Source organism: Rhyacophila brunnea, unplaced genomic scaffold, assembly GCF_057557595.1.
Source record: "Rhyacophila brunnea isolate RB1 unplaced genomic scaffold, BYU_Rbru_1.0 scaffold_17, whole genome shotgun sequence".
Classification (NCBI taxonomy): Eukaryota; Metazoa; Arthropoda; class Insecta; order Trichoptera; family Rhyacophilidae; genus Rhyacophila; species Rhyacophila brunnea.
The window spans coordinates 19781795-19808843 of NW_028232827.1; the positions used below are offsets into that span (position 1 = coordinate 19781795).

General features: G+C 33.8%; 1 protein-coding gene across 1 annotated transcript; it reads left to right on the plus strand.

Annotated features, from left to right (window-relative positions):
* Positions 1–417: 417 nt before the first annotated feature.
* Ccz1 (vacuolar fusion protein CCZ1) lies at positions 418–24216 on the plus strand. Its single transcript, XM_085944307.1, has 11 exons — positions 418–664; positions 1378–1475; positions 4543–4633; positions 6285–6356; positions 9410–9535; positions 15807–15982; positions 16241–16509; positions 18243–18430; positions 20520–20608; positions 22584–22711; positions 23996–24216. The coding sequence occupies exons 1-11, from the start codon at positions 593–595 to the stop codon at positions 24052–24054; spliced, it is 1368 nt and encodes a 455-aa protein (XP_085800433.1). The 5' UTR covers positions 418–592; the 3' UTR covers positions 24055–24216.
* The last annotated feature ends 2833 nt before the right edge of the window (positions 24217–27049 follow it).

Genomic DNA, 27049 nt, shown 5'->3' on the forward strand with positions numbered 1-27049 from the left:
CAACCACGAAAATATTTTACATAATATAATGAACATAACAAATTCAAAGCGTAATACGTACATAATCTATCATTGTAGGTAGGTAATCATATAGAAGGGTATTGAATTAAGATTGGCTGGTATTATTTGAATATTTGAGTACCTGCAGCGCCCGAGTATTAATCACAAGGCACATGCTGTAAAAGCGCTGCTTGATAAAATTAATAAAGAATTTAATTGTTTGAATGATATGAAAATTGTATGGGTGGATATAATAAGCCTCGTTTTACGATATTTTTTATTGCGACAAAAAAATTTCGGGAAAATGTTTAGATTATAATAATGTGGCAATCTATTGGCGCATCTGTCAGCAGCGTTGCCATGTCTACTGAAATTTCAGTAGATCTACTGATATTTGACTTGGCAACACTGTCTGTCAGTGTCAAATTGTATGTTTACGGTGGAAGTGGTATTTTGATAATAAATATATTATTTATGTAAAATCAGTCGAAATGGTTATTGTGTGTTACACGGGATAATCTTGGGAAATAAACGATTCAGCTGTGCAATCGGATAAATAGTTATTTCCGTCATTTTCACTAACAACTCCAATATGACTAAACATGAATGTGAACTGAAAAGATTTTTCATTTTCAATTCTACATTAGGACCAAAAGAAGGACAGGTTTGTCAATATTAATGGCTACTAGGAGTAATTAGTCATTTTGACTATATATAAGCTTACTTTTATACATGTTATATTCCAAAGTGTACCGATTTATAATATACTTAGTTTAATCCAGGGTTTTGGATGCAGCGTTGCCAATTTAACATTTTTCTAGCCAGATCTAGCATTTTTCAATAGGCATCCAGCTTGCAAAATACGCATCTGGCTTGTGGCATTTTTACTAGCATTTTTTGATGCCTCCAACAGCTTTAAATGTGCTGAAAATGCCCTAGATATATTTTAGTTAATAAGTAAATTTTTCACAAAATCTACCGTTTTTTCCTGCCAAATAGCTTCGTCTGGCATGTTTTTGTCAACGACAGTTGGCAACACTCTTTTGGAATGGTGGAGCAATAAGTTTTTGCCCCAAGACGGAGGACGGAATATTTTGGACCACTCCACTGCCCCAAATTTCTACTATTCGACAATTTTCTACTCAAGCTGAGCAGTGGAAAACGACATACTATCCGCAATTGTGTATTTTTCAATAAATTATGACGATGATTGATATCATAATTATTAGCTTTCAAATAAAGTTTATTTAATAATTAATATAAAACACTATTTTTTCATTCTTAACATTGGTAGGTTCAATCAAAGTTTTACTTGGACCATTTCAAAAAAATTGTTTGCTGCAAATTGCCGATTTAATATCTTGATTGTGTTTTTAGGAACATGAGAGGATACTCTATTATTATCCCCATGATACGAACGTGGAGAAAAAGAAAATAACTGTTGGTCTGTGTGAAGCAATTGTAAAATTCATGTTGTAAGTATATTACGTTAATTATTATGTATGTTCAACATTTCGAATTGAGGAAAAATTGATCAAAACAGACTGTCAAATAAATTTAAATCAAAAGCATGAGACAGACAGGGACTATAATTTTACCTCTTAACTCCGCGATACTCAACCTGCGGCCCTTTAAGCTTTTATGTGCGGCCCGAAACATATTTATTATCAGGAATTTCGTATATCCTGAGATTCGTTTCGACTTTGATGCACAGATAGTGACATCCGAAGAGGATTGTTATTATGGTTTACATCAGATCTGGTATAAGAGTGTTGCTATTGCACACGATTAATGTAAAAAACATGCATAATTTTAAAATCTCAAAAATGTTTTGTAAAAAAGGGGGGGTTTCATGAGTTTTTTCGTCACACCAGTAGTGATGCGGCCCGCGTTACTTTACAAATATATGTATTTGGCCCGAAGAAAAAAAGGTTGAGTATGATTGTCTTAACTGATAGATACCGCATTTTGCAGCAACTGTCGTGTATATATTCCATACTAGCTGACCCGGCAAACGTTGTTCTGCCATATAAATTATTTTTAGTGAATATTTCGGTTGTTAAATAAAAAATAACGAATGTATCGTAAGTGTGTGGGGATGGGATATATGACAGAAAGAGGAATGGAGCGCTGTAGACGATGACCGCCGATAAAAACAAAAAAACATCAACCATTCATTTTCTCAATTCAAAATGAGTAATAATGTTCATAATGAATGAATTACCTGTGACAGGATCGCGTTGTTTAATGTTTATGCAATATCCGTCTTGTCCCTTCCAGAAAATTAGCGGATATTGGAGAGCGTCGTATGAACGGTGTGTGTCAGCGATGAACTCCAGATTATTGTTTCTTCTTCGAATCACGATTTCTCGCGTCGATGTGTGGTCGCCAACCATGATTCCAGCAATGTCGTCAACAACAGGCGCATTGAATCGACGCACGTGCTCTCCAGCTGGTGTTTTATCAGGATTGATGACAATAGCGTGATTGTCACTTTGCAATTCGTGCATGTGTGCTTTGAAGAATTTCAATAATTCATTGTGCTCATTCAACAGGGCGTCCAGTTCGCCGACGATGCGCCTGGCATTAGGCGAATTGAGGCTATTGTAGCCGCAACGTGCATCCACATGATTGATGTCCTCACCGCCCATGAAGTAGATTTGTAAAAATTTATGTGGTTCGTTTGACATTGGCAGCAATGAGCCTACTTTGTGGTATACTTGGCCTTTGATTTTGAACGTAGAGTGGAATTGTTGACCATTTGCCGCAGTATTGTGAATTATTTCTGTTGCTCCGAACGAAGTCATTTGGAAGCATGAATTGAATGTGCGAATGGACTTAAGGACAGGTTTGAATCTGGAACCGTGCCGATGAGCAAGCCGTTCAATGGTTCTGGTGGTATCTCAATTTCTGCTAGTTGCACTTTTCCTGATGCGCAACACATCCCGGCTGACTCATGTTTGAATTTGAGCGCATGACAATGGGGACATTCTTTGTCCATAGCACCAATCAGCACTTTCGGATGAGCGGAATATTCAATATCTGGCTCGTACTCGAATGCGAGACGAAGGAACGAAGCGGATGTAAATGTTCGATGTACTTGTTGGCGTTGTCGGCCATTTGCTCTGCGTGTGTTAACTACGAACTGGCGCGCTTGGCTCCGTTCCAATTGTCGTTGTTGATTTCGTTCAGCTTGTGCCTCTTGTGATTGGGATGCACGCAATTGCGACATGCTTACACGCACGTTTTTGTTATCTTGTTGGATTTGTTCGTCTGGTCTTTCTGCTCTACTATTTCGCATGTTTGTTGCTTTATTCGTTCGATGGCCCAAATGGCCCCCATTGCGTCTTGCTGGCATTGTGTACTGTAATACACGCACATAAAAATAGATAAATTAAAATAAATCGTACAAAATTTTGCACGCACTGCGTTGTGATATGCCGAATGAAATGTCAAAATGACGCGACGCTTCTCTTGAATTCTTCTCGGACGTAGCGCCATCTGTCATTCAACAACATAAATAATTTCGTTCTATTTGAAATACGAACGACGGTTAAATTTGTTCATACAAAAATAATAAAATCGCGATTAAAAAATGGGAGGGTGGGGGTAGGAGAGTGAAAATTTGGGGTTATAGGTATTTTTATATGCCATATAATAAAAAAAACACAAAAAAAAAATTGTCAAAAAAATAAAAAAAATAAAATCTGGATAGAGATACCCTAATCATCTAGCGGTATGAAATATACTTGTTGACCTATTCTCATACCTAACAAATATACATAAAAAAATTCATAAAAATCGGTGGAGCCATTTCGGAGGAGTTCGACCACAAACATCGTGACACGAGATTTTTATATATATAGAGATGGTATCATATTTTTAAATATTTCTTTAATACTCAATCCTTAATCTTAATTTTGAGACGTCAGAGCAGTCGTCTAAGGCGGCTCTCATATCAAAACTCGCCTCGTTCGACACGAATAAGTTCAGAGCCGCACTAAACATTGTTGCACGTGACGAACGCGCACATCTACTAGCGTCACTATCGACACTCACGTCTCGAAACGTCAAAATTATAAGTACCTACCCTGGCTAGCGCCATTATGCAAATATGTTATCGGACGCTGAAACAACGATTAATATGTATTGTACTGCAGAATTTTAAGCAGAAGGCGAAAATATTGGATTCATCCGTCAATTATTAGGCATAATATCCATGCACAGTGGATCATTTATCGCAGCAAAACTCATCAAGCACCCAGTGACCGGCGTGCGCGCGCTGACGTCTAGATTTAAAAATGGCAGCAACAAGCGCGGTCTGGCATGTTCTCGGCTCTCGCGACATCCAACATGTTAGAAGAGTCGATAGTCGACCTGTCGCATTTGTTGTTCAGTTGCATTCGACCAATCTGCGAAGCTCCATTTGACAGCATGTGTTATGACGATAACGATGACGTCACATTGACGAATGAGGTGAATTCTGGTGTGCGAGCCGACTTAGATAAACTTCTGTGTTTTAAATTAATTTTCTTTTTTTAGAACATTTTCTTCTGACGATTGTGAGGCACTTCATACTCAAAAAACTAGAGAGGTTTTCTATCAACCGGAACCGAATTTTTGGATGGTAATGGTATGTATTATGTGATGTTTTTAAAAAATCTATATAATCGCTATCAACTGACCACTGTAGCATAGAGATAATGCATTGAATGTAATATGCAGGTTTTTTTTCAGATATTATTTTTGCATTCTGGTAAGTATCTTCTTTCGATCATGTCCGATCCTAATAGGATCATATGGGCCTCCACAGAGTGGAGGTTTGTATTAACAAATTTTGTTTTTTTTTTACGAGAAATGGATGTCAGCCACTTGCTCAACCTATTAGGTCCATACTCTGACTCATACACAAATTGAAAAACAATATGTGTACTTGCCAGACCCAGGATTCGAACCTGGGACCCACGACGCTATAGCCGCGCGTCCATCGTGGGAGTATTCACTTACCATTCATAGAATAAGAAGATATAATGGGAAACTACTTCATTTTCGCTAGTATCAGGCGCACACACAAGAGGGGTGGGCGGTGTTTCGGGTCCGGACGCCCCCCAAGAATGAAAAAAATTCAAATTATTTTGGTGAATGGAATATTGCTTTTTATTTGTCACGACCTTATGACTGAAGATCGTGACCCGGTTTGGCTGTCAAATAATCGGGTTGAGCCCTCTCCTTTTGGCATACATTCTATGATACGCTGTGTCAGTGGAACTCATGAATTAGTGCAAAGTGTGGCATCCAGTGTTTGCTTTAATATTCTGATGTAACATGTCTAAAAAAAGAGAAGACAGCGTAGATGGCTCAAACTACACTAATTATCTTAATGATTATCACCGTTAGGCCAGGCTCATTCGACAACCACTTTTGGATATGACAGGTCGCTATAACTCATAGGTGAGCACCTATAGTTGTAGCTACAGGTGAGGTGTTTATCGTTAGACTTAAAAAATGGAGTATCTGGGAATAAATAATGTACCTGGAAAAGTGCGAGGGTCTGCGGTTGAGGCAACAAAAAGCTATAAGTAGTAAGCAAAGTAAATTCAAAATGGCAAAATTTATTTTATCCCTCCCTATCCTTAAAAAATCAAAAGCAAATTATAATGGAATTTTTTTCGAAATGCCCTCCTCTCCTCAAACCATTTTTCTGTGTGTCTGACTAGTTAGTTAGTAACTCTGTCACAATTAAAAATGGCTGTAGTAAAATTTGTGAAAAGCACCAAACTATAGATTCGTTTAACAATCCTATATTTGACCATCCTAATGACAACCAATCTATATAGTTATTGGTTATTTCACTACTTATCATACTCATTAAGCGCCTGTGATGGGCAGGTGCTAATGTATCCGCTTGGTAAGTCGGAGGTCTCGGGTTCAAATCCCACATGATATGTTTTAGCGTACGTTTGGACTCAGAGCATTGACCTAATTTGTTGAGCAAGTGGCTAACATCCATTTCTTGTAAAAAAAAATCTGTTACGAAAACTCACCATGAGACTGCCAAGACCCACACCAGTTTGTGGAGCCACTGACAGATATGCCATTATTTAAATATTATTTTCACATTATTTCATGCTATGATTTTTATTGACTGTACTATTTAAGTAGAAAAAGTGTTAGTTTATTTAAAAACAAATAATAAAAGTGAAATGTTGAATAAAAACAATAAATTATTGTTCCTTCTATAATAATAATATTATAAACAATGTCTCTGGCTACTTGTTTTTCAGACAGTAAATGTTCCTTACGTGCAGAAGACTTCATCAGATGGGACGAAATATTCTGAGTATCATGGTGACCAGGTAAATATTTATGATGGCATAAGTCAGTGATTCCCAACCTTTTTATTTAGCAGATTATTTGAGACATTTTTTAAATATCGGGGAACCCCTACTTGGCTGACACACATTGATGTCCAGTGTGGTAAATTTTAAAATGTCTGTGCTAAGCAGTAGACAGTGACGTTTATAAGAAAAGAGTCCGCCATAAGTAAATTGAAAATGTCGCTCCTTACTATTTTAGTTTTAAATGTTATCTATATTTATTATATACTGCAATTTCTGTTTTGCTATCTTAAACAGATATATGCATAGAAAATATTTATAATTATGATTTAAATTCTAATTCCATCAAGTACCTTCGGTGGATAGTATTAATTGAGATTTACATTTCTAGATACATATATTGTCGCCACAGGTAAAAATTATAATAAATACTCTAAAAATATGTATTATTCGCATTTCTCCCTTAATCTCCCACCCCCTTAATATAAGTAACGCATGGCCTGCCTTTCCGTACGGTATGTTACTGCCAGTAGGATTAGTACACAATAATTAGTAGGTTCCTACGTATTAAAAAATATATATATTATAACAGTTTTTAATACAATTGGATTCCTCATTATTTTCTTCCAATTAGTTTTCGCTCTTGTTCAATATGAATTATGATGTGATATCTAAACCCAAACAAGCTCAACTTTCCAAATAGGCACTCCATTGTTTAAATGTAGGTCATGTTAAAGCTTACTTTTATCCTATTACAAAAAAGGTTTGAAGATGTACCTACATTTTGGATGAGTTTTTCCAAATTCTTGCGGAGCCCCTGACAGATTTCACAAAATTCTAGGGTTCGGCGGAATCTGTTTGGTAATCAATGAATAAGTATTATTTCAATGACATTCTACACACATACATATTATTATTAAAGTTATTCATTTAAGAAAATATACATATATATTAGATATTTTGATATATACGAGGGTTGTCTGTAAAATAAGGTCTCGAATTTTTTTTCACAAAGAAAAAAACATTTATTTGCAATTAATTATACATTATTGGAAACCGTGGACTTTCTACTATTTTCGCGACTCCAACGCCTTGGGAGACCTTATTTTAAGGACAACCCTCGTAGATACTACAGTTCAAAGAAGTGTTATAGTTAAGCATACCGGCATACTGTTGCCTTGGTTACTACTTATGAATATACCTACTGTTGCAATTTAACGCCTTTCAATTAAGCGTATTTCACAAAACATGAATGAAAATTTTTCTTTAAAAAAAACTGATTTCTATACAATAGCCAGAAAAGTAATAAATTCTAAAATAAAATAATAAATAGGTACATGCATTTTGTTTTTGTAAGTTTGTACGAGGGGAGTTCCATAAGTTCCCGGAAAGGGACAGAAAGAAAATAATGTAATATATATGTTTTATATTTTTATTTTCCAATATAGTCTCATCAGACATGAATACACTTCTTTGATCTATCGATTAATTTTTCTAAACCTTCATAAAAATAATTTTCCCATTTGCCTTCAAAGTGGTCGTTTACGGCTGTCTGTAGGGGCTCATCATCATCAAAATGTTTTCCACGTAAGTCTTTCTTCAAATTTGGAAACATAATAATCACTAGGTGCCAGATCAGGACTGTAAGATGGAAGAGGTCATTCCTGGAAGCCCCATTTTCTCATAGCAGCCATTGCAATTTGAGCCTTGTGAACAAATGCATTGTCATGAAGTAAAAACATGCCTTTTGTTAATTTGCCCTCCTGTTTGCTTCAATAGATTCTTTTAAGTGACTTAAAATATTAGCGTTGTACTGTCCTGTGATGTTGGTGCCTTTTGGTTTATAATCTATTGACAGGATTCCTTGTGAACCCTAAAACACTGTTGCCATCACATTCCCAGCCGATGGTACAACCTTAAACTTCTTGGGGGCTGACTCACTTTTTTATGCTACTGCATGACTCCTGTTTTAACTTAGAGTCATAATGATAAACCCACGTTTCATCTCCCGTAACAATTTTGTTGATAAGTTCCTCTTGATTGACGCCAGACAGCTATAAAAAATGCTTTGAACAATCCACACGGTAACTTTTTTGATGTGGCATAAGCATTCGCCGCACCCATCTTGCTCTTACCTTTGACATCCCAAGATTTTCATGTATAATTCTGGATATTGTTATTTTGGATAGATTGAACCTTTCTGCGATTTTGATTAGTTTTAGCCGACCGTTTTCCATAAGGGCGTCTTTGATTTTTAGTACCATTTCTTGTGTAGTGACGTCATTTCTCCTTCCACAACGGTCATCACCTTCTAATGACTCTTTACCTTGTTTAAATAAACGTGACCATTTTTAAATCATGGTTTTACCACAACAAAGAGTACCATAAACCAATTTCATTTCATTTTGGATAGTTTCCACACTTTTTCCCTATTTTGTGAAGAATTTAATTACTGCACGGAGTTCAATATTTGACATTTTTAAAATTATCATAGACTTCCATTTGTTCTTTTGAATATTGGAAGCGATTTAATGTAACAATCAAGGTGAAATTGCACAAGTATACTTAAAATAGATTACCTAACAATAAAAAAATAATTTTAACTCCAATACTTGCTACTTTCACCACCATTCCGGGAACTTATGGAACTCACCTCGTATTTATACAAAATCAGCACAGGTATTCAGTGCAGATGTAGGGCTCCCTTTAATGCCTTCCTGCATAAAATGTCGTAACCCAGCTATATATTTCTTTGTCTCCTGGGTAGTTACAAGTACAGGTGGATTCATCTAATTTTTGATGTTTCTATTTAATGACTTTTTTTTCTTGTAACATAGTAAATTATTATCTATTCTTGACAATTAACAATAGGAATTTTTACACCGCGACGGTAAACATTATGTAATGTGTAATGTAGTATGTATAAGTGAAATTTTGTCGCAATTGAGCAATATAAATTTATCGGTTCCTTGGTTTGGTTTCAGTTCCTTGAGAGAAGCAGCCGCTCAATTCAGCGGAATCATCTGTAATAACAATATCTGCTTTAATATTGTATATGATGATAATTTCAGGTACAGGCAAAAGTTCTGCAGTCCGTTTTAGCCGCTGCTCACCGAATGTTTCGACTATTCATGGGACCTTTTGTGGAGATGAACATTGATTTGTTACGACTAAAATTAGAAAACTTTTTCCATCCTGTAAGTGAACACAAATATATGATAAATCTCGTACGCAACGCAAATTTTTGCTAGATTTTTGTAGGTCATGTATTTTTTTATTGTAAAGCTGAAAATATATTAAAAAAACTACATTTTGTCAAAGTTGTGGGATACGTGGTACCAGCGGCGGCTGGTCTAACATCATACAAGTGCACTGCACTGCTTGCATTGCTATGAAACATCGTTCAACATCGTAAATCATATCTTTTCTTCATAGGTTTTTAATATTATCGTTCACTTATTGTAATGCAAACCATAAACCGATGTGCACATATTGCCAATAGGCGATAATACAGGCACTATGTACCGTATACGTCATCCTCACTGAAATCATTTGCGCCCTGGCAACATATTTAGTTTACTTAAAATGAACCCAAACTAAAACTAAAGCCATAATAAAACAACTTAAACCGTGCTAATCGTTTTCGCCATGCGTAAATTCCAGAATATCGTGCACCGACCAGGTAAAATGACATCATATTGGTCTGAGTAGAGAGCAATTACAGATTTGAATTATAGTTTGTTATTATAGACGCTATCTTATTTAGCAATCTCGTATGTAAAATGCCTGTAAAACTAAAAACAATAGAATTCATTATTCTCTAAATTTAAAATCGGTAAGAAATACAATGTCGGTAAGATATTTTGATTTATGTGTACTCCAATTTAAATCAGTGAAGATAAAAATAATTTTGCTACCTACCGCATTTCTGGAAAATTAATATCATTATCATGTGTGTTGACTAAACGCGAAATGATGTCGATTATTTATAATTAGACACCGGATATCTGGAGTCCTTTTTTTTTTGGGACGGACTCGAATATTACAACATTTTTTAATTAAAAAATGCGTTAATAATTTATGGAACCTATGTTTTTCAGAAAAATAAGTTGTACGATGTAGTAGGTACAATGAAATATGAAATAAATGATATTGATAATATGTGCAAGAGACTTTATCGATACTTAATTATATAGAAACGCTGCTATTAGTAGGTAGATATACTATACTATTTAGAGAAATTAATGAAGCGCTTACGTATAGAGTGGAAAAATTAGTTGTTAATAGTAATATCTATAATATTTAATAATATTCCACTTTTTATATACATACCTATTATTGTAATCAAAGTTTAAAATTTCTACTAAACTACTTTTATTTTCACTATCAAATAACAAATCACACTTGCTCCCATAATGAGAAGGACCTGACAGCTAGTGTATTATTAAAATCGTACCAAATCTGAATGATTTCGTATATTATGTTGATACTACGAAAATATATAATATGAAAACATATTATTATATTATATGGATTTATGGATGGGTAAAATGGGGAATATCGGACCTATGTGTTTAATGAAACCCTTTAGAAAAAGTTTCGTACGAAAGATACTTCAAATCGTACTTTTGTGTTTCAAGCAAGTGGTTGGACATATTGAGATATTCAATTTTAATATATAGGTACTGATGTTGTAATGTTTTTTTTGACATTTTATAGGCCATTTTCAAAAACTTTATATTCATCATGCAAAATATGTAAGTACATGCGTTTTCTGTTAATTGCTACTCCCTAATACTATAAATTATATATCATAGTATTATTTCAATGAAATATATAAACCCGATATAATTATTTATTTCGGAAGTTATCAAAATGATACAATCATAATTAGTCGACATTGATACATTGTGTATATATAGTACCTAATACCATTGATAATAAATTATTTTATCAAGAAAATATTAGATATAAATAGGTATAACACAGTTGCAGTGCCTACCATTTGCCTTAACAAGTTGACCTTGGTTCTAATAGTTCATTGATTTATCCAATCTGGGAGTTCACACATGAAACTATAATTTGATGTTATAGTAATATGGTAGAAAAAACAAAAAAAACTTAAGCTGCGCGTTTGTTAACTGATCTACGTATTTTCTTAAAATCCGAGATCACTTCAGTTTTAATGATTATGGATTATAGCTTAAAATTGTTTATTTGTTTTTATTTAGTGAGTAGGTATATTTTGTGATATTTCACATTAGCTGGTTCCATTGTTTACGGGAAATGACGATTTAACGGGCTTACCTATTGAATGTATTAATAGTATGTAATATATTCATTACGGGTTTTTCACAAACACTTCAGATAATCAAAATTTGTTTTTTACTTGATCCTTTACTTATAGGTAAGAAGGTTTTAACAATCTTTTATTATGTCAATGTGCATTTACGATCGGTGAGTGCGCATAGTGCACGAAGAAGCCAGAAGGCCATAAGCCAGAAGGCATAAGCCGGGTCGTAAATAATGACTAATAGAATACCTAGTACAAAACTTAAATCAATTAGAATTTATTGATTAATATTTTTGCCACTCGTACCCGTTAGATATAGGGACCATTATACCACTTTCCTCTAGAAGGTGTATAAGGTACTTTTAAACACTTTGTACATTTTGCATTTTTGTTTATTGTTATTAAATCTTAGTTGATATTATTCTTTTGACTTATTAACTTAAAAATAACAACAATGGATGAAATATAATATTCCTAAATATTATAATATGTCACATATATAATATTGTGTAAGTATATAATATATAATTATCAAGCCTCGATAGCGAAGGCTGCGTGACTAGCAAATGCACTTACGACCTATGTAAACCTGCCGCTTTGTAATTTTATTCTTGTAAATCCACGGTATTATAGATGGTTGCACTATTATATCTAAAATGTAAACATAAATTTATATGCAATATTGGTATATACTACAGCTGATGATGATACATACTATCGTATGGAAAATAATTCATTTTTAAGTTGTGGGTTTCTTGTACGTATCATGCGACAAAAGCAATAAAATCGTCTTCAAGTTTTTGTCATTGGTCGGGAACCTTTTTTGATACATACACCTACGGCAGGTGAATTTTAAACACAGCAAATTTTTCACAGTTTTGAAGTTACGCTATTTCTTAATGTATATAAACCAGTCATTTAATAAATAAGGACAAATATCACCAACAAGTTAGTTCAAGTAAACAATCGACTCCCACGTCCTCTATACTTAATTGACTTTTTATGCAATAATATGTACCTACCTATATTTTGTACTGTTATTCAATTGAAAATGTCCATTAGGATAAAATCGGTTGAATATCAACATTATGGAATAAATGTGGAAAAAGTACGAAAGTACATATTATAAAGTGTTTTAATGAAATATGTATCTAGGTACCAGTCGTTTTATGTGATGAATAGTTCTTTACACTTTATAATATGTAAGTATTTAAATCAAATACATAATATAATCATATATCAGATAATTTCTTTTTAATAACAACATTTAAATATAATGCTAATTATGTCGAATGGCCACCTAATCGGCGCGCCTTTAGCGTACAATGTATTAAATGGGACGGCGGGACTTTTTTTAATGTTACACACCTACAAACTTACCTGTAGAATGGCCAAAAATGGAACTACGAATTACCATAGGACGCCATTTTGAAAATTTCATTCGAATGTCAGATTTTGTCCAGTTACTAGTCTTGATTGGGTAGTTTTCGACAATGGCTCCATTTTTTTTGTTGTACTTATTCCACTTTTAATCAATAAATTAGGACCGGTTTCATCCGCCTCAGAGGGACATTTTCAACTGAATCTTCCCTTGTTCGGTTGAAAATGTCCCTCTGATGCGAACGAAACCGGTCCTAATTTATTGATTAAAAGTGGAATAAGTACTACAAAAAAATGCGTTCTTTTAATTAAACAACAATAAATATTAACGTAATACAATCACTAAGTGAAAATCTGAAGTATTACATGGGACGGCGGGACTTTTTTTTAACGTTACACACCTACAAACTTACCTGTAGAATGGCCAAAAATAGAACTACGAACTACCATAGGACGCCATTTTGAAAATTTCATTCGAATGTCAGATTTTGTCCAGTTACGAGTCTTGATTGGGTAGTTTTCGACAATGGCTCCATTTTTTTGTAGTACTTATTCCACTTTTAATCTATAAATTAGGACCGGTTTCGTCCGCCTCAGAGGGACATTTTCAACTGAATCTTCCCTTGTTCAGTTGAAAATGTCCCTCTGATGCGAACGAAACTGGTCCTAATTTATTGATTAAAAGTGGAATAAGTACTACAAAAAAATGCGTTTTATTAAATTAAACAACAATAAATATTAACGTAATACAATGACTAAGTGAAAATCTGAAGCAATATTATATTGCAAAACCTTTAGAAGAATGCAATTACGGCTTACGCAATACATAATATTATAATAGTAGGTTCAAACGAATATTTTCAGGGATGTCTCGCATCTTCAGATGTACGCCACTGGTATTTTGAAGATGAAATTTCTTACGATCGATTTGATGAAATTCTTCAATGTCAATAGTTTATAATCAAATAGACCAGTTTGGGCAGAGCATCCTCAAAATACTTAAATATCTAAAGAAATAAACAAGTAGGTATGTGACTTTTTTATCGATATGTAGGTACGGTATTGTTGCTTGTAATACTAATAGGTATCAATATGATACATTTAGAACATAAAACGGGTCAGCGGACAAAATCTTCCAATATTTGTATTTATATTAGTGGTAGGTACGCAAAAGCTATTCGATATTTAATTATGAAAAAACATATTCTACACGCATTTTATAAAAATGGTTTACCATTACTTACCTGCAATAAAACAAACCATCAATTTTGTAATGCGATCTTTTTAATTGCATTTTGCGAATTTGAATTCGTTTGTCGTAGCCGCAAGTCGCGTTATAATATTGGCAAGACGATTATCTTAATTACAATAATTACCATCGCACCTGAGCTGCCAGAAAAAACAACTGACAAATTGTAGAAATCCATACTAAGAATCATTTGGGCAAAAGTCTCCTTAGGATATTGGATTCGTCCACCATTTTAATGTGTTTTTTTATGGGTTGACGGTTAAAAACTTGAAAGATCCGGCCTTTATTTATAATATAGAAAATTATTAATTCATGAATTCTTGTATAAGCTAATAAATCTTAATACTATTTCACAAAGTGCAGTTTCATAATAATCATTATTCATACAGTGTACAAATTGCTAAATATACCTAATGTGCTTATATAGAATAAGATGGCTTCCGTTAAAAGTAAGAGGTATTTATCTACTATAAGAGATACAATCTTTTCTTAAAACTAATCCAATAAAGATTTAAGTAACTCGCATCATGTTTTATTAAAAATATAAAATATACAGTTAATTTCCCAAATGTCAATAACGTTTGTCAAATCAAAAACAACGCCGAATTGATTTCATTTTTCAAAAAGGTAAGTTTCCAGCGCACCCTCAAAAATTACAATCCAAAAAATCACCGGCCGCCACTGCGTGGTACCTATTGTATTTTTTACCAAATTTTTGTAAAAGAACTTATCGATAATAAATTAGCATAACAGTTATATTCAATTGCAGTATTTACGAGATCATTTTAATGGGAAAGTACTCCAACTACAAAAAAAGAAATGTGACGTTTTATTAATATGTTTTTTATTTTTTTATATATCCACTATATACAAATGAATTGGCACACTGCTCAAAGTTTTCGCCATGCAATTTTTTCACATATCTTTTCCGGAATCGTGGTAAATGGCCGTTGAATTAATCTAATTCAAATCAATTATTCTCAACTAGGTTTCCATCTGATTTTCCTTGTCACTTGAAGGCAAATGCTGGAATAATTTCGAATTTTATATGGTGAGGGCGCTTGCCTTCTAATATCCCTCCTTGAACTAACCCTTTTTCTGGAGAAAAGAGAAATCTTTGCGTATGCGTATTGAATAAAGAAAACAAATGTATTTAGTTTTTGGTCAAAACAGGTAAAAAATCTAAGGCTGCAGACACGGCATTGCAGTGAACGTGCATCGACGCAGGTCTTATTTGATTCCAATTTCATCCGATTAGAATCACCAATTGGATAAAATAAATCTAATTGGTGATTCTAATCAGATGAAATTGGAATCGAATAAGACCTGCGTCGACGCACGTCCGCTGCAATGTCGTGTGTCTGCAGCCAAACATCCCTGAGTGGCACTTTAGATATTTTCTTTTGATAAAGTGGTCTTTAATCGAAAAAATGGTGTGCACCACTGACTTGTCTAATTAGTTGACTTTAATTTAGTATAACAAAAATTATATATAAATAATGAGTAAGTATAAATAATTCAACACAAAATGTACAATTTTTTTCAGTATTTATTACAACTCGATCTTCCACACTGTGATGTCTTGGACGTCTTCCAAGGTGTTCAATATCTTCCACTGGATCGGTTATCATTCTTCAGGGTCCAATGTTTCGTAAACCTTGTGGAAGCTAATTTTTCAGTCATCAAACAATGTGCATTCCTTTACAATGATCAGCTTATATGGTAAATAATATTCTTATCTCACTCTCATAATATTGTTTAAAATACTAATATTTCCACCTTTGTCACGGTCAGAATTAATAATTTTTGTTATGAGGGAAAATGTAATGTTGCTGACTTGGTTTCAATGAAGAAGCACATGTACATGTATGTAAAATACACAATACCTCTTTTCCGTAATATATAATATGTATGTACATTATATTAGTTTATTCTTCTTTAAACGCTTTCTTAATTTAGTTTACTATTTTCCTGTCATAGGAATGGAATTTCACCAAACGACATGCAAGTAGTTTACAAGTACTTGGTGGGCACATTGTTACCAGCTCAATTAGAGAAGGAGTTACAAGGAGGTCCACATGTGTCCGCGCAGCACTATGGCTGCTTCATCAGTCCTCCTGGGGGCTTCAGAGACTCCGCAGACCTGGCGCGGGTCACTCGAGTGCACCTCAACAATGAAACAACTGTAGAACATTATTATTTAGTTGTGTACAGGGCTCTGGCAGCTACCATATGCTTTTTCATTGGCGGTTAGTAATCTCTAAATACCTTATCCGCCATACATTATTATTCATGCAAGATTGAAGACCTTGATCACGGAAAGTTATTTATTTAAACACACACCAAAAATATATGATATTACAGCTTATGCTAATTCAACATCTATTTTACAATGAAAAAAATATGTACTTATAATATTATGCAGCATTTTGAACACAGAATTAAATTCAAAAACAATAAACAGATGCATCACTGAATATGTCTATGTCTTCAGGCAATGCGTTACTGAGTTGAACAGCACTTCCAACTGGCATCTCATAGGCATAAAGTCCACTAAAGCAGGCTTGCAGAGCGCTCGCGCATTTTCTATGTGAATCATCGAAAATACAACGTAATCAAATACGCCAGCGCACACTGTATTTGACGACGCCTTGTGCCCGCCTGCCCCATGAGTCACCGTTTTTCGCTTCTCAGCGATACGAATTAACGAAAATACAACGTAGTCCATTCATTGAACACGGCAAGCAAAATCACTCTCCTCGAAGTGTCGTCGATAAGACGGGCGAGAAGCCATTATTTAAGAACAGAGAATTCTTTGTTTAGTTATTGCGTGTCCGATATTAATTACATGCCCGAGAAATTTAATAATATTTTTATTGCTTTGTTATGAGAGACTGATAATAATAATTATTTTGTGTTCCTTGAGCCCCTTATTACATTGGTGAAGAGTAATGGGCGGGTGGGAGGGGGCCTACTCAGTAGTGAGCGCACCGAACCCTTTTTTGGTGGGCTTTATGCCATAAGCTTAACATTTAGAAACGGTTAAAAGTGACAAAAGATTATGACATCTATCTATGCAATAATAACTATCCTAATAAGATATTAAATTGAAAATAAAACAATGTGAATTCATGAAGTTCATTAAAATATCAACCGATTAAATAAATAACCTTATTATTTTTATTTACAATTAGTATAAAAACGTGATTAAATATTTTTAGTAATTAAGATGTCGATTGTTTAATCCGCCAAGAAAAAGATGTGTATTCGAATCCGACTCAGTCCAAGGCAGAAAGCCAACAAAACGCAGCTTCACGAGGTGGTAAATTTGTGAGGTGCTTATGAGGCATTTCCCGGTGTACACAAAGGGCAATGTTCACTCCACTGCCAATATTAGTAGCAAAATAGTGAAATGTTTGCCTTCTATTATGTCGGAAATATGATCAATCAGATTTTCTTACATTTCTGTCTGGAAACTGATCAAGAAGGATCAAATTTAGATAAATTAGAGCAATTACAAAAGTTCAGGAAAGTGGTGTTTGCCGCCACTTAACCAAAACTTTTAGCCGTGTAAACTGAGCAACCCATGCGGTCCTTCTGCTCTATCATGCTTTGTATAAGATCACATTGTATTTTGGTTGGGTGGTCATGTTGGGCGGTCACTCTGCTGCCTCCTCTGGGTTTTGCACTCAATCTTTTTTACTAAGATTTTTATTAAGATACAATGCAAGTGGTTCAATTGATAAAGCACATTGGCCGGAATCCAATAGGTTTGAGTCCTGTCCAGTGTCGTATTTTTTTACAATATCTTTTCTAGTAGGTATGTTTTGGAGATGTTTTCAAAACATGCATGTTCATTAAAGAATGTTACATTCTCCAACCTTCTGAATCATTCTTTGAATTAAAAATATAGTTTATTAATGGGTATACTTCTCAAATTTATGTTATGTATTTGATTAATTAATCCATTTATTACAAACAGGTGATACTACACTAACGATGGACCTGATGCATGGCATAGACACATTTGTTGGTCCGCAGTTGTCCACGATAGCTTCTGAGATAGCAGAGCACTATGATAAGGAGGCCAGTCCAACCGGAAGCCAAAATGATCAATCTTCGCCTAAATACTTATATTTCAATCAACTCAACTTAGCTTATAAAAGCACGGTAAGTATGTTTGACCTAGTAAGATTAGATATTATATTGGACGAAAGCAAACAAAAAAAAATGGTACCATTTTATGGGCACCCAATGAAAACCTTGTTGCAATCTCAGATTAAAGAATAATAGTTGCAATAAATCATTTGCAAGGCAACTGGTGGCATTATGAATTGACAAAATTGAATTTAGCCACCCTGCATACTATAAATAGGGATTGCAATCCTGGACAGATTTTTTATCACAGGATTTCAGCGTGTTTTGAAAAAAGGCAGTCGGAAAATAATTATTTGAAGAATTATCAAAAGGAAAATAGTTATATTGTGTTAAAATAAATATATCTAAGAGATTTCTTCTGGATGTGGTCTAAAATAAGCGTGTAGGAAATTTCATAAGGGCTCCAGCTAATTTTTGACCCACGATACATAAAAAAAACCTCATACATATTATCTTCTTTTTGATTAAATTTTATAATTTATTCTCACTAACTTGAGATAACAAGATAACACATATTTATTATAATATGTGTGAAGAAACCCCACCCCCTACACAGTTAACCCTTTTACTCACATATTAATCACTAATACTGACGGTATTCATGAAAATAGCATATATGTTTTTACGACCTTACACGATCAGTATTAGTCAGCACTGATATTTATTGAACATACATAATTTTGAAAACACTTCTGAGAAAATATGTTATAACCAATAGAAAAAATTTCTATATGTAGTATGACTCCTTTAGCATAGTAGAAGATGTGTGTGGGCGCGATACCCGAGAGATGCAGGTTCAATTCCTGCGGAGTGGGGTGTCTTATGTGTTTTAAAAATTATTTATGTTCAATAATTAGAATGTTACTTTCTTAAACCTTGTGAATTATTTGTTGAATAAAAAAAATAGTTACAGTGAAACTCTGACCGATTCTACGTTTTTCAAGGGACCCTAAAAAAAAACGATAAATGCGGGATATATAAAATAAATTAACAAAATACTTATTTTTTGCCGTATTGGAATGAATAGGCTACTTAAAAATATAAACTCTTGATTTAATAGAGGCCAGACTCATAAAGATTCCATGAAAACATTAAAATACACAGTTATATATCAAATTCTGTCATAAATCCTCACTGCACCGAAAAGGCGCAAGCAGATTGTCATATCCATCACCATATTATATCACGCAATTATTATTAACACTCGAACATTCCAGGTTTACGACTAAAAAAAAAGCGACACAAAGCAACGCGACCTATGTATGTATCATAAATAATTCTACGAAAGCGAAATGAAAAATATTCAACAAAAATCAATCCGGTCAATCGGGATTATATTTGTGACGGGAAGGAAAACGATAAATCGAGGAACGGTTAATGCGGGATTATTTAACATTGTTCTTATGGGTGTTTCGCGGGACTTTCAAAAATGAACGATCCGTGCGGGAAAACGATTTATGCGAGAACGGTAAATCAAGGTTCCACTGTAACTGATATTTATATTTAAAAGATATCACTTTTAACATGTTTTACTAAATTTAAATTGTAAGATTGTAACGATATACATATATGTTTTAATTTAAAGGCTACTCATTAAATTTTCAATTTGATATTTTGTATTATATTAGTCAATAGTTTCTGCTGCCATTTGTCATTGATTGAAATATATAATCATTCAAGGTACATTTTCATTATAATTTTAGCATTATCAATTTTTTAAATAGACTAGTTAATCGTAGAAATTGGATGAAGCCATATGATGACCAGATAAGACGCTAGAAAATTATATTCATCTCAATTTATTATATATAAACTCAATTTATCTCATATTATCTATGGTACTGACTACTGCCAATACTAATAGTCGAATATTTTAATATTCATCAGTTCATTTCATCATTCCACTAATTACACGATCAGTATTACTGTCAATATTTTATGGTACTGACAGTAATTCTGATCGTGTAAGGGTAGCTTTTTAGTGCACATATAAATTGACAGTGTCAACAAAACATGCACGCGGCCTAGGTTACCTACTATATAATTTCGGCTCTATAACATAATATATTATATCAATATGACTTTTATTTTATATCTTCAGGTGCATCTCGACAATAGACATTGTGGAAATATTGCAGTGAATCCTGAAGTACTAAAATTAGTTGCAGATATTAATGCTGACAGGAAATGGTAGAGTATATTTTAATGTCTTAATTTTTTTTTTAAATCAGTATGTATCACGTACTTCAACATGGATTGAGAATTGAGCTGCTCGGGTGTAAACCATGTTAACTGACATAAAGTAACTTTCAAGATATACCTACATTCTTTAATCTTGTGAATTATTCATTGAATAAAAAAAATAGTTAATTAAAATTATTAGCAAGTTCAAGTTACAACAAAAATCTTAGAGTGATCCTTCCAATATTTATATTGATAAATTCCAATAATTAGTCAATTTGGAAAGCGCTTCAGAGAGTATTAAGAACCATTAGTTAAAATTTGTCACAATTAAGTATGACGCCTATAGCATTGTGGTCTATGGGCATGGGTGTGAAACCTGAGAGATGCAAGTTCGATTCTTGCTGGGTATCGTATTTTTTTTCAAAAAAAGATTTTTTCTATTGGTTATAATATATTTTCTCAGAAGTGTTTTCAAAATTATGTATATAGCCATTTGATGAAACAAAATCACTTAACATTTTTTACTTGAAATATGCATATTGAAATTATACCAAAATTTCACTATGCTCATATCTTCACTTATTTGATGAGTTGAGACCACTATTCATCACACTATGATCGATGTCAAAAGATTCTACTAAATTCACAAAATTTTCGACAAGTTCTTATGTTAATTGTGAGACTGGCATAACTCTTAACTATAGACATTCCGCCATCTTGATTCACTTACCACAGTGTACATGAAACGATTGTCAGATACCATAACGTCGCTGTGGATTGGTTTGTCGAATACACCAAAAAATATCAAATGTTCAGGAGACAAAAAACAAATTTCATTATTCTATATTTAAATACATGTAGGTATTTAAATTGTTGTTTTTACAGCATATGAATGCTGTATTCATTACAAAGTAATTTAAAGGAAAGGACGGTTCTGGTCCATTTAGATACAAAAAATCATTCTGCATTAAAAGGTCGATTTCGACAAAAACGGATATTCGACAAACCAATCCTATAGCGACAATAATATATTACACATTCTAAAAATGCATGTTAACGCAGTCCTACCATAACAGAAAACATACCCAAAGAAAGAAAATGTCAGATAACATTGTTTATAATATGAAAAAAGTGAGTTTTGCAAAAAGTGTTGGATACACCCGAGCAGCTCAATTTGTAAATTTATGGTAGAAAATCATTACTTATATTTTATTGCATGTTTTTTGAAGTTATACTTTAGGCGCGTTTGGAAAATCTGATCAGTGTATTTTTGGTGTGTGACATGTAACACATAATTTATTTTTTCACACGAAAAAAATCGCACTCGATTGTATTCGAACCACGATTGTTCGGTTATCAGCCGAACGCACTACCTTTACGCCACAGTATGGTAATGCAATCGTGACAATTATACAGTATAATATTATAGTTTAGAATTGTTCCGTTGCCTAGGCAGCGAGTTTATTATTGTCGGCCATTTGCAATTCCTCACGTAAACAAACTATTAAACATCATAGTGGTAGTTGTTACTTTAAAAATTAAAACTACGATAAATAATTATATAATTTAGTAATATAAGTTAAAGTGTATAGAAATAAACCAATGGCGTTCCAATAAGCGGTCCTTTTTCTTGAGTGTGTAATTTAACAAGATAATTAAGAGCTAGTCAAAGAATCTAGGTTTTCACAAGTTTTGTTACGCCAAAGAAGTATAAATTTTAACGTGCGTACATAAGTACACACACCGTTTTTTTTTAATTATCATATTTTTATCACAAGATTTGAATGCTAAAATTATGGAAATAATAAAATTATCATTATATTACAATACAGCAGTTTCACATTTTTTAATTTAAAATTTCTTCGTACTTAAATGATAAATCATAGTTATTTAGAAAATAAATATGTAGTCTGGAGATAAAAACCATGATGATTTAAAAAATTCATAATAAATCTACATAATATAGTTTTTCATTTCACAGTTTGGAAAAGCATGGAGAAATAATAATGAAAACCATGAATGATTTTTGGGTAGTAGGAAAAATTTCTAATCTCAGAGAGTTCTATGTGATCATACAACACAAAAATGCCAATCTGAAAGAAATAAATGGTGAGTTATGTTTAATTAATTCAAACACAATTTTTAAGACACCTGCACCGAGACAGACGACAGCAACAGAATGAAACAATAATTGCTCTCGGAGTCGTATTGATGTCGCTTGTCGTACTGCAACATATCCAGTGGAACACGACACAACATCTCTATGCAATACTATTGCCTGTCACTGTCATCTGTGTCTGACGCAGTATATCTATTATTTGAATTATGCTAATATCGGTGACTGTCGTTTGTAATTATTTTAGACTTCAGGAAGAATAATAACCTTGTTTACCATACAGGTAACCTTCTATTGATTGCAGAGGGGTTTAAGGTGATGTCTTTACCTACGAGAGGCACTTAGCGGAAAAATACGAAGCTTGCAATTTGAGACATTTGAAAACATAAAGAAAAATATTTTTTATTCTGGTACCCTCTGGTAGGTAGAGACATTGCCTTAAGGCCATACCTCAGTTGAGACACGGTCTAAAAAGATCGTTGCTAGGCGATGCGCAGATTGCGGGTCGCGGGTGCAAATGAGGCATGTCAAACCAAATATAATTTGTCTTATAAATCCAACACGTGTCCATTTAATGTTCTGTTTATTGTTTTATCAGTAACAATAATAATATATTCATTGACATGTTTTCTTTTTTAAGTAAATGGGTAACGTTTTAAGTCATCTTTACACGATTTAAGAATTATTACGGCCGTCGCCATCACAAAGCGAAATGACGTGTTTCCAGGTCTATATTCTCTCTCCGAATGGGAGCGAGTGCAAAATTTCGTCGCGCCTATGGTTGAAAATTATTTGCCGTTTCACTGATGAATCACCTTAAAAAGAACCAATTTAAAATTTGAAATCATAAAATAAAATAATATATCCTTGCAATAAACCGAAGATTTAATATTAATTTTGTTTCGTGTTGAATGCAAAAAGCATTGCGTTTCGACATATTGGTTTACGGTGATTCCATTCATTATGAAGATTTATGGCAAGTGGCCATGTCAAAACAAGTGTGGGATAAAATAAATATTAAAAAGTGATCACAATATAAGGCTCCCTCGCTAGTTTTGAACATATTTAGACAAAAATCTATTGCCATTTCGATTTAACATTGACAAATAAATATGTACATACTCAAATATCCCAACCAATCCAACATTTATATTATATTTTAGTCGAATCGCGACAAAAAGTTAATTTTGTGAAGAAAAACTTTGGCACATTTACAATGCTTATTTTTGTAAAGTGATTTTTATTATATTTAATAATTATCTTTATTTTCTTTTCAGAGGAAGTCAAGAAAGTATGTGACTCAAAATTGAAAAGTATTTTCTTCTATCCAGTATAATGTTAAGTATATGATATTATATAGCTCAAGTGCATTGATTATTATTATTGTTCATAGACAATTCCATGTATATTAAAATATTTATATAGCGTTATATAATGAATGTTACAATTTCATTGTGATGTACCTTCCTATTGAATAAATGTATTGTTAAATAAAGATTGTTGCGTTTTGTTAATAGGTAAGGCGATTTTAGCCCCACCTTCTGTAGGTTTAATTCAACTAATCAAATACTACCCGGATCGGTGGTGAGCAACCCGTGGATTGATTTTCTGTGGCCTAGCACGAATAACGCTTATTTTAAAGGAAAAAAATGTCCAAATTCAATACAAACACTCAACAATCGCCTTAAATGCTATAGTCTAGTACAAATTTTTTCTTGTTTGTCCAAGATTTGTATTGGACGATTGAAGATTTTTAACTAACTTTCCGACTAGCTAGTTATTTGAAACTTTTAGAATATATCAGAACACGACGACAATGCATTCTTTTAATTCTTTAAGCAGAATTGAATTCATTTTCAGTTAATTCTGTTTTGTATGGAAAGTTATTCCGGAAAAAATTCGTAAAAAGTAAAAACACTATTATTGTTTGCTAAGGGGGTCCTAGCAACTAAATTAATAATATATACGTGCGTTACTATGGAAATTAATATGAAATGTCAACATAACATTTCAGTATTCTATAATATTTATTCAGTATTTCTATCAAGTACAAAAAAAAGTATTTATTAATACATAGAATTGTCAAGTTTATATGATTCAACAGAAAATTTTAAAACGTGGTATATAAAAAGTTCTTTTTATCTTGTAATTATTTATATCTATATATATAAAAGAAAGTCGGGTTAGTTACACCATTTATAACTCGAGAACGGCTGGACCGATTTTTACGATCTTTGATTTGTTGGATTTGTCTTAGCCCCGAATAGCAGAATAACTATTGAAACATCGGATAAATCACGGAAAAAATAAATTATGAAGAAAATTAATTTTCTCATACATTTTGACATTTTGAACAATGTACTCGCGCATTCGAAAATAAAAGAAAATCACAAAAAATTTAAATCCATATACAACGATACATGACAGAAAGAATAAACAAGAAACGAACAAACAAATGAAAGGCGTTGTGTGCATTATCCCTTTGACAGTTGATTCAGTTCAGCCTCAGATAATCCCGAAAGACTTTGTTGTATACTCCGGCGAATTTTGGAGGAAGTTGTCCTGCCTGAATCTTTTTTACTTCTTCGACAGCGTCCAAAAATAAAGCCAAGGATAAAATTACATGATCTCATTGCTGGTATTGCTCATTATTTACCTACCAATTTCAAAATCCATCCTTCGAACTTCATTCGACAATCGATCTACGTGAATAATCGAGCCGATTACCAGCTAGGTGCGCAAATAGCTATTTCGATCGTGATTTTCAAATGGTAAGTTGCCTTCGAAGATGTTCACTTTGTGAGGTTATCAAATTTGTGATTGTGTGTGCATCGATAACTGCGTCATTATGTAATTTTGAATTATGTGATTAATTTTCCAGTGTTTATCATTTGATGATTCGTCAAAATGCTGACAACTATTTGCTGCGATTTCGTGGATTGCTTAAAATCGAGACGGAGCGCCTCACTTTCATTCGGTTAAACCAAGCCAAACTGCGATCGGAGGAGTATATTCATTTACGCGATGCAATCAGCACCGTAGGAGATGCAGCTAATGTTGGTCGATTGACTATTCTATCGGCGATGTACATTGGCAGCCCACGTCATATGCATGAATATGCGTAAGATGCAATGAAATATGTTCGTCCAGATCTATTCATCACCTTTACATGAAATCCGAAATGAATAGAAATTGTTCAACTGCTACTCCCCGGACAAACATCAAGTGATCGGCACGATATCACCGCACGTGTCTTCAAACAAAAAAATCCTGTCGCTGATGAACTACATTGTTAAGCATCGCGTCTTTGGGAAACTCGATGCTGGATATATTCGATTGAATGACAAAAACGAAGCTTGCCGCATGCACACATTCTTATTTGGTTAGTCGAAAGAATTCGACCAGACCAAAAAGATAACATCATATGTGCCGAGATTCCTGATCCCTAAACCGATCCAGACCTGCATGATGTTGTAATTACTTACATGATTCATGGATAGTGTGGCGCCATCAACCCCCAATCACCGTGCATGGTCGACGGCAAGTGTTCCAAGCGTTATCCATGAAGTTTAACGGCGAAGACTATCACTGCCAATGATGGTTATCCACTGTATCGGCGTCGATCACCCAATGATAACGGTAGAACTATCACAACGAAAATGAAGTGAAACGGTATCGTGGTCGACAACACTTGGATTGTTCCGTATTCGCCACTTTTTTCCAAAACATTCAAGGCGCATTGCAACGTGGAGTTTTGCAATTCAGTGAAGTCCATCAAATACATCTGCAAATATGTCACCAAAGGCAGCGATATTGTAGTTTTTGGCGTTCAAACTCCCAATACCAACGATGAAATCACGCACTATCAAGTTGGTCGATATGTGAGCTGCATTGAAGCAATTTGGCGTATTCTCTCATTCCCCATTCATGAACGTCATCCCACTGCTGTACATTTGGCGGTGCATCTGGAGAATGATCAACAAGTTTATTTCAACGCATTGAATGTTGCTCAATGTGCTGAAATATCTCCAGCGCCAACATTGACCAGTTTCTTTTCGATTTGCCAAAGCGATCCGTTTGCACGAACGTTGTTCTACTCTGAGATTCCACGTTATTACACTTTAAACGCTTCATCGAAGAAATTTCAACGTCGAAAGCAAGGCGATGCGGTTCCTGATTATCCAGATGTGCATTCTACTGATGCTCTTGGTCGCATTTACACAGTTCATCCGAAGAATGGCGAATGATTCTACTTGCGGTTGTTGCTGGTAAATGTTCGTGGGCCGACATCATTTGAATCACTTCGAACTGTCAATGGTGTAGTGTGGCCA

Coding starts and splice junctions, on each gene's coding strand:
- Ccz1 (XM_085944307.1), top strand. CDS start 593: ATGACTAAACATGAATGTGAACTGAAAAGATTTTTCATTTTCAATTCT. Junction 4,634..6,284: donor CGAATTTTTGGATGGTAATG/GTATGTATTATG, acceptor CTTGTTTTTCAG/ACAGTAAATGTTCCTTACGT. Junction 22,712..23,995: donor CAATCTGAAAGAAATAAATG/GTGAGTTATGTT, acceptor TTTTCTTTTCAG/AGGAAGTCAAGAAAGTATGT.